This window comes from Falco peregrinus, chromosome 9 (genome assembly GCF_023634155.1).
Source record: "Falco peregrinus isolate bFalPer1 chromosome 9, bFalPer1.pri, whole genome shotgun sequence".
In the NCBI taxonomy this organism is placed as follows: domain Eukaryota; kingdom Metazoa; phylum Chordata; class Aves; order Falconiformes; family Falconidae; genus Falco; species Falco peregrinus.
Genome location: NC_073729.1, coordinates 22,789,461 through 22,798,066, shown reverse-complemented (window position 1 = coordinate 22,798,066; position 8,606 = coordinate 22,789,461). Strand labels below are relative to the sequence as shown.

Genomic DNA, 8,606 nt, shown 5'->3' with positions numbered 1-8,606 from the left:
AGCAAAGCCGGGGCCACGCTGCACAGGACAGGCATGGCTGTTGTGCTGCACGTGGCCGTTGTGCTGTGCAGGACAGGCATGGCTGTTGTGCCGCACAGGACAGGCATGGCCGTTGTGCTGTGCAGGACAGGCATGGCCCGATGGGGAGGGCAATCCGGTTCCCCCACCGCTGGCGTTGCCCTGTGCCAGCACTGCCGGAGCTGGCTCCCTCCCCGCGCCCCCTCCCCGCCGCGGCTGCCAGTTCGGCTCATGCACAGCCAAGTGCGCAGGATGAAAGGGCTCTCCCGGGGTACCGGGACCGCTGGTGGCAGCACGAAGGTCACGCTGCAGCACGGCGGCAGCGCTCTCTAATGCCGCTGATCAGAGGTGCCCGTGGGGATTGCGGAGCAGCATGGAGGTGACCCCTGCGCTTGGGGTCAGCGGGCCGCGGCATGCGTCAGCCCCGAGCGGCTTAATCCCAACCGGGCAGGGGGAGGAGCGCTGGGGGGTGGCGGATTCCTGACCCACGGCTGAGCCTGGCATCTTCTCTGGCATTGCCCTGGTCCACCTCCTGCCATAACCAGACAGGGTTGAGTGGTGCCATCCTGGCACCGGGAGGGTGAGGAGAAATAATAGGAACAGACAGCAGAAAATGTAAAGCAAAAGAATTTATTTTGTCTTGAGAAAGCAACGCTTCAGACTTCCTCCCCAAAACAGCTTTTCCTGCCACCCAAAAGGAGATGGAATATTTTGCAGGGCATTATTTCAGAGGATTTTTTAAAAATTATTTTTACCATAATCGTGTGACAGAGCTTGAAGTGCTTGTGAATGGCCTAATACATGGGAAAATAAATACACAAATACTGTCCCCAAGTTTGTCAGCAGGATTCCCCAAGCTGGTTCCCAAACACATGGCGAGGTCCATACTTGTTATTGGTTCTAGTCACTCATGCAGAACTGCATGAAATGCAATGCAGAACAGTGCTGGGCTTTCTGCAAGCTGAAAACCTGCGGGTAAAGCTGTGAGTTGCAGGGAGCTTTGTAATGCCTTTCTCACAGAAAACTGTCTTTTTGTGCACGCTTTAACTGGAAGCAGATGCACAAGCAGGGAGCCACGATGCTTCTTGTCCTACAGCAGATTTGCAGGATGCTGCAGGACAGTTAATTACTTCAGGAATCGGGGATTATCTTGCTGGTGTCTTCCCTGGTGCTGCAGTTTATTCCCCCCACTGTGATGGCAAAGTCTGTCAGGGACATAGAGGTGCTTCAGAAAATGCCAGTGGTGGAAGAAGCGTGCTGTAAGAGGGAGCTTCGTTCAGCTTTGTGCCATGGGAGGAAGCTACAGCGAGCTCAGGCTGGCAAAAGGTGCTGGACAATTAAGAGTCTGGACACGGGAGGAACCTCAGTGAACATAACATCTTCCACTGCCCCCATGTCAGGTCAGGAGCACCCCTCTGCTTCCCCGTGAAGCGCTCATCCTCGCCACCAGCCAATGAAAGAGCTGAGCTAATGGCACTTCATGGGGTTTGAACGTATGTCCACCAGGAAACGGGCTGGATCCAACTGCGCAATGTCACACAAACTGCAGATTAAAGAGCTGCTCGCTAGAGCCCAGCACATACAAACTGGATTTCTCTAGTCACCCCCTGAGAGGTCTTTCCCCCCCCCCATGCATGGAGGCAGATGTTTGGTTGTTTAATATTTGAACTCGTCTACCACCGAGATACTTTTTCATGATGGGGCATGACTACGGAGGATGTAATCAATCCATTTCTCAATACAAGAGAAGTGAGAGGCTTGGAAGCAAGTGCGAAGTGATTCACTGCTTAGATGCTCTCCTTGCTTCCCTTGTCCTCTCTGCTTAGTTCTTCCAAGTTTGAAAATTATCCTTTGCTTCTGTTTCTCACAAAATCAAATTCTGATGCAAATGAAGCAGGATGGGAATGGGTTTATTTCTTTGCTGTTTTAATACAAGTATCCACATTATTTCTGACCACAATTTCTTGTAATAGTATTAAAAAAAAATAAAAGAGATGAGTGGATTTGTAGCTGCTTCTGAACACTTGCTGAAATTACAAGTTCTGAGGGACTGATGGGTCCTTCTGGGCAGCAACACCACTGCTTGTTGCACAGACTTGTATTCTCCTATCAGAGTGTCGGCGTCAGCTGGGAAAGAGCAGATCTGCAGGCCCACAAGGAGAGATTAACCCTCCTGGACAGATGTTGGTTCAGGCCCATGCAGTTTCAGCTAAAGCTTTCCAGACTGGCTTTGACTCGTTCCATTTCATGGAGAAAACTGTAGAACTGGGGCAAAGTTAACTCTGCAGAAAAAAAGAGGCACTGAGTCTTAAATTTCAGGTTACACTTCCAACATTGGAAAAGCTATTCTGATGCTCCCCCAGAGCAACTTGTGTCCATTTAAGCTAGGCAGGATTAGACACTGTGACTTTCGGCAGCCATTTCTTTACACTAGCTGGACTGCATGGGGTTCTGGGCTAGGATTCTCCTAACAGCAACTGACACCTGGGAAATACTTACTTTCTTTGTCTGCCGTGCTGCTCTGACCGCTTTTCACAGCTCTATGGCATATCTATCTATCTATATTTACTTATGCAAAGATGTGAAGATAGCTCAGCAGTCAGTGCTCCTCAATCATGCTCCCAGCATGAGTGCGGCAGGGAGGGGCCAGGGCAGAAGTGGCCACAGCACCCACCAGCGAGGCTCTCGCAGTGACCCTTGCTAGGGTCTATGCCCAAAGCTCCCCCACCTCCAGCAATGCCCAGAAGCTCTTGAGCAGCCACTCAGCTTTCGCATACTTCCTTTCTGGAACTGTTAACTCACCTACATACACGTTTTCCATTTGGCTCCCTTTTTTGATCACCAGCTTCAGCTTAAGGGAAGAAAAGGCAGAGGTATTTTAATTCAGAGACGTGTATTCTGAGCACCATGAAAAGACAGAAGTACAGGAGTCTGCTGTGAGTTTCAGACAGGCAGCGTGCTGCAAAGCACACACATCTTTGACAGGCTTTTCAGGAAATGTCACTGTAGGAATAGATTCCTTAGGCATTGGGAGGATCTCTGGAAGTCCTTATAAATGGCCACATTTCCCCTCCCTCCCCAAGACAGCATGACCTTTGCCAGATTGAGCTTTTTGAACAGCTTTTCAGAGTGGGCTACACTTCTGTGATACACGGTGTCTTCAGAAGAGAAACAAATAGCAGTATGCCTGCTATCTGCTGCCAGTTGCACTCAGAAGCCTGAAGCAGATGCACTGTTGCAGAGCTACTTATGAGATCTAGCTTTCCTCTAGCTCCTCTCACAGTCAGTGCTTCCCACATGCCTGCTCATAGCTTGTTCCTTAACTGCACTACAACCTGAACTCTCTGATGCAGGAGATTTACCTGTAAGAAGATACTTCCCACTTTTTCCAGTTCACTGCTCCCAGCAGTCACTGTGAGTCAGAAAGAAGGGAGATAATCTGTTAGCTAAACTGTGAAAGAAAAAGTTATTTAGCTGAGAGCTGCTGTTGGGTTTCCCAACCCATTCAGTTTATGTTTTAGCGCTATTACCTCCAAACTTCCACTCCATATCTATCAGCTGGTTAATCATCAGCGTCTGACCAACAGCTAGGTGTGTCAGGGTGGGGGAATTCACCTTCCACTGCAAGAGCAGAAGACACACAAGAAATCAGTTCAGAGAGGCCTCTATTTAGTAATTTCAACTAAGTCAGAAACAAGGCAGACTGATGGCAGAAGCCTGAAATGGAGGTGTGCGAAGGGGCAAACTAATGTGGTCGGGAGGGCTTTCAAAGACACTTGAGTCCTGCTAGGATTTCCATCTCCCTTGTCACTTCTGTAAACAAAACTCACTGGATTTGTTTTAGTACTGGTTCAGTGTAACAATATCTGTGCAAAAAGTCATGTGCAGTTGTGTGACTGCATGACCTCGGGGCTCAACACGTGCAAAGGAGAAAAACAATTAAATGAAAGCCACACAGAAGTGCAGGAATCATGAAACCGATGAGGCAGAGGACAAAGTGCTCCTTGTCAGTTATCCAAGGATCTTCAGTTCAAAATTCTGAACTAGTTTTGAAGAAGATACCTAAGTGCTGACACATCTCAGTAGCACAGCAGGGCTTTACAAGCTCCCACTCAAAGACTGTCGTTTTGTTAGCTTAGAAACAAGCAAAAATATATTAATACCTGTTCTGCAAAATAACTGGCTTTCTCTTCACTGAGGCCTGTGGGAGAAACCAGATGAGATTACTATATGTGATAAATATTAATTATCTTTTATTTAGTGAAAGTCAGGTGACCTACCTAGAGCAATAAAATCTGCTCTGACTTGTTCGGAAGACAAATTCCTCTTCAGGGCACCTGAATAAACAATGCAGAGAATAAAAATCACTTTTTATTGAGTCAAACCAACCTTTAGTGAGTCAAACCAACACAGGGATGGAGACCCCGCGACAGAAAGCCTCTGTTCTCAGGCTGTGTTTTGAAACAAACCACAGCTCCTCAGGATAGGAAATACAGTTGTGCCTGCTAGTATCTTTGCAGATGCCCAGTGCTTTAAAAGTCAGGGCTATGGGAGTGCCTGAGAGAGAGGGCGAGATTTCATTGCAGGTAACCATGGAAACAGCAGCAGCAGTTGTGTTTTGAAGTCACTGCTTTCTCTCCTCTAGAAGCTTTGCTTGTTAAAGGAGAACTGTTAAGGCTGGCAGGCTACTAATTTGACCTACCTGCTGTGTTTTGGATTATGGGTGTGAACGTGTGCATATAACACTTTCGCCTGCTGTGCCTGCCTCCTTTGTTCTGGGGCGCAGGCAGCACATGGAAGTTTACAAGGATTCTGTTCTCTGAAGCCAAGAGCAGGAATCTCATAAATTGAAAGAGACTGCCAATCCCACGTGGCTTCCCGTCTGTGTAGCACATAGGCAAAGTTATCTGCTGTAATCTGTTCTGATACTGTCTGTGGCATCCCAGAGCTAAGGAAAAGTTACAGCGGGATTGGAGCCAGTGCACACAAACAGGAACGATGAGACTGAGTGTACCTAGGCCAGGATCAGGAAGTGAGAACATGCTGATTCCACATTAAATACCCCCAAGACAGTTATAGGATAGGAAATTATTCATTGCTACTCCTGGACAGAAGGACTGGCTTGAAGTAGCAGAACGAGTCTGGACCAAATGCAGGAAACACTTGTGCATGGCTTCACTGCTGTGAAGAAAGCTATGGGGAACACAGGACTGAAGGATAATAGCCGGGGACTATTAATAACAAGAAGGAACAATGGGATGAACGTGCAGTGGAGGTGTTTGATGCACTATCATGTCAAACAGCAGCCACAACATCACAGTAATCTCATAAAGTGCTGGAGTCTGGGGTATTCAAGGGGAATCCCCCTGCCCCTCTTCCCCACTATTTATGAATGACAAACTGCTGGACACATAAGTGTTTTTCTAAAACAAGACTGGTAAGGACAGATGTCTCCTTTATATGGCCTAGAACTACGCCACTTTCCAGACCACTCTAGAGGGATGTGTACATTGTTCTACCAGTCTCAAACAGCACTTGTCCTTGTAGGAATTTACAGTACTGGCCCACTTGGATGGCAGTTACTACAAAGGCTTGGTTCCAACATAAGGCTGCACTGGTGTGGCAAAATGGATTTACAGGTACAAGTTAAACCAAGCGCTGTCACAGTGTTGTGCTTGCATTTAAAGCCCAGACATTTAAGTGAGTTTAGTTAAGCCTGTGAAATGTGTGTGCAGGCAGAGTATACAGAATACAAAGCCCAAGTCACCAAACGGGGTTATTTCAACAGAATTTTTGATTCTTAAATACTAAGCCATTTATCACCAACCATTAACACTTAATTGTGCAAACCAAGCACACTGCAGTTCTGAAGACATACTTTAGCAGCACGAAGGAATGGATGCAATAGTTTGGCCTCAGGGCACCATATGCAAATGATCACTTACCATTGGGCACCAGAAGAATACTTTTGACAATGTTTTTCAGAGGGCCTAAGCTGATTTTATTCATGGTGGCAAAGTCTGAGAGCTGAGTCAGAAACCTTTCTACCTGCCCAAGAGAAAAAGCAGTGACACAATCTTATGTCTGCATGTTTCTCACCAGAGAGCTGCATTCACACACTTCTCCTTGGTGTTCTGCACATGCCTTACCTCCTTGGGCTCTGTTAGAAAGCGGAAGAGCACTTCAGTCAGTGCTGAGAATTGCTGTGAACAAAAAGGACAGTGTTACAGACAGGCATCAGCACACTTCATTTCTCAGCACCTCACCACAACCATCACCACCACAACTATATATATCATCTATATCTGTATCTATATAATCTACATCAAGATACACCACCTTGATGCAGCTCCACCTGCCCCCGGTACATTGGTCCCAGAGTTTGACCTCCCCTGCTGGTAAGGTACCCCTGTCCTTGGCATTACAAGATGCCTATGGAAGGGATTTGCTCATGGATGCTCTTCAGAGACTCTCAAAGGGTTTGTGCAGCTGGTAGCTGGCACTGTACAGGCTTTTGTGACTCGTGACTAATCAGAAGCTGCTGTTCTATCCTGTGTAATCCAAAAACTGTGAGTGGGAAAAGATGCAAACATCTACTCTCATGTTTCACAAACTCCATGGGGTAACCAGACTAACTTGGGAAAGGAGAACTGGTTAAGGGTCTAGTCACTGCAGTTTTCTAAGCGTGCAGCTGGCAGGGCTGGAGAGGCTGCCTGTAGGGCAGAGCACTGCCACCCTCCCTCCTCTGCTGGCCACGACCTTCTGGGTATGGCTGGCTGGTCTGCTGCTGCAGCGGCTCATCTTGCCCTACCCTTGTCATCAGCTGTGTAACAGAGTCGGCACCAGGCTGTTACCCACAGTTCTGGCAAGCTGAGCTAAAAAAGCCTCAGATCTTCCACTAACTTTAGCAGGAGCTGAACCAGCTTCTGCAATCCGGCTGCACACCTGGTGTGTCGGTGACCTGGAGGCAGACATGTACTGCTGGCCGGCAGCACTGACGTGGGGCAGGAGGGCCGTGGGGTATCAGTCACCCCCCAAATACTGCAGTTCCACCGAGAAAACACAGTGCTCCACAGGACCCTACTCCCCACACAGGGGACAGACTGAGCCCCTTCACTGGGAAGGCCTTGCGGCCTGAGCAACCAGCTCCCGCGGTGTGCGGGGCTCACCCGGCCAGGCCTGGGGCTGCAGCTGAGCCCTGGGTCACGCTCCACAGCCCTGCCCCAGGCACCAGACAGTGCAGGTCCCTCCTGGAGCAGGCCGAAACCCAGCAGGGGCCCTGGCACTGGGGTCTGGAGGCCTGACTGGGCCCCGTACTGGGGCTGTGGGGGCTGGAAGCCTGACGGGGCCCTGTACTGGGGCTGCTCAGAGAGTGTGGGGCCTGCTGGGCCCGATGGAGCCTGATACCGGAGCTGCTCCAGGGCTGTGGGGCTTGGAGGCTTTATGGGGCCCCGTACCGGGGCTGCTATGGGGGGGTGAGGCCTGGCAGCCTGATGCAGCCCAGTACTGGGGCTGCTCAGAGAGTGTAGGGCCTGCTGGGCCCCGGTACTGGGGCTGCTCTGGGGCTGTGCGGCCTGGAGGCCTGATGTGACCCAGTACCGGGGATGCTCCGAGGGTACAGTGCTGGAGACCCAGTACCGGGGCTGCTCTGGGGCTGTGGGGCCTTCCTGGCCCCAACTAGGCCCGGTACCGGGGCTGCTCCGGAGCCGCGGGGCCGGCTGGGCCCAGCACCCGGGCTCCGGCTCAGCCCAGCCGGCTGCGGCCGCCCTGCTGCCGCGGGCCCCGCGGGCTCCCCGGCCGGGGCTGCCCCCGCGGCCGCGCCCCGCTCCCCCCCGGCCCGGCCCGGCCCCACCTGGGCGCTGAGCTGGTTGAGGTTGTGCATGTCGCCGCTCACCGCCTCCGGCACCGGGTCGCGGGTGAAGTTGAGCAGCCCCATGGCGGCGGCCGCGGCTCCGCCCGCCCCGCCCGGCCCCAGCCCCGTTGCAGGCGCCCGCCTCAGCCTGAGCATTGGCGGCCGCACTTTCCGCACCGCCGCCGGTGCCGCTGGGTGCTGCCGGGCGGCCGCGGGCACCGGGGGGCTCCCCCCCCGCCCGGCCCACGGCGCAGCCCCACGGCGCTGGGGGAGCCGCTGGCTGGCGGCGGGCGGGGGGCCGGTGTGGCGAGGGGCCGGTTGCCCACGGCGGGGCTCGCAGGGGGGCTGTGCCACGGGCCCCGAGGCCACGCAGGCCGCAGGCTGCTCCTGGGTGGGCAGGGGGGAGCGCGGCTGGGCTCGCCCTCAGCTCATCTTTGGGCACCGGTGCGCGGTCCCGGGGTGCAGGTGGCTCTGGTGGGACGGTTTGGGACAGGCTCTTGCTTTCCTACCCCGGGCAGTCGGCAGCACCCCAAAATGAGCGCTGCCTTGCGAGTCTCGTGGCAGTAAGTGCTTATACTCTTCCTTCCACTGAGATCTCCGTCCTAGAGTTTTTTAGCCACACGTTTAATTTTATGCACTTGATCACTTCCATGGAAGGTAAAACATGTTACTGCTAAGCCTGGAGCCCCGGCTGTGGGCAGAGAGGGGGAGAACTGTGGGTACCCCCTGTGCAGAG

At 52.1% G+C, this 8,606-nt stretch overlaps 1 protein-coding gene across 1 annotated transcript; it reads right to left on the bottom strand.

The window, feature by feature from the left end:
- Nucleotides 1-1,907: 1,907 nt before the first annotated feature.
- On the bottom strand, nt 1,908-8,029 carry COMMD7 (COMM domain containing 7). Its single transcript, XM_055814474.1, has 9 exons — nt 7,871-8,029; nt 6,168-6,221; nt 5,964-6,066; nt 4,299-4,355; nt 4,182-4,219; nt 3,549-3,639; nt 3,381-3,430; nt 2,821-2,869; nt 1,908-2,300 (listed from the first exon to the last, which is right to left on the bottom strand). The coding sequence occupies exons 1-9, from the start codon at nt 8,024-8,026 to the stop codon at nt 2,224-2,226; spliced, it is 675 nt and encodes a 224-aa protein (XP_055670449.1). The 5' UTR covers nt 8,027-8,029; the 3' UTR covers nt 1,908-2,223.
- Between the last annotated feature and the right edge of the window lie 577 nt (nt 8,030-8,606).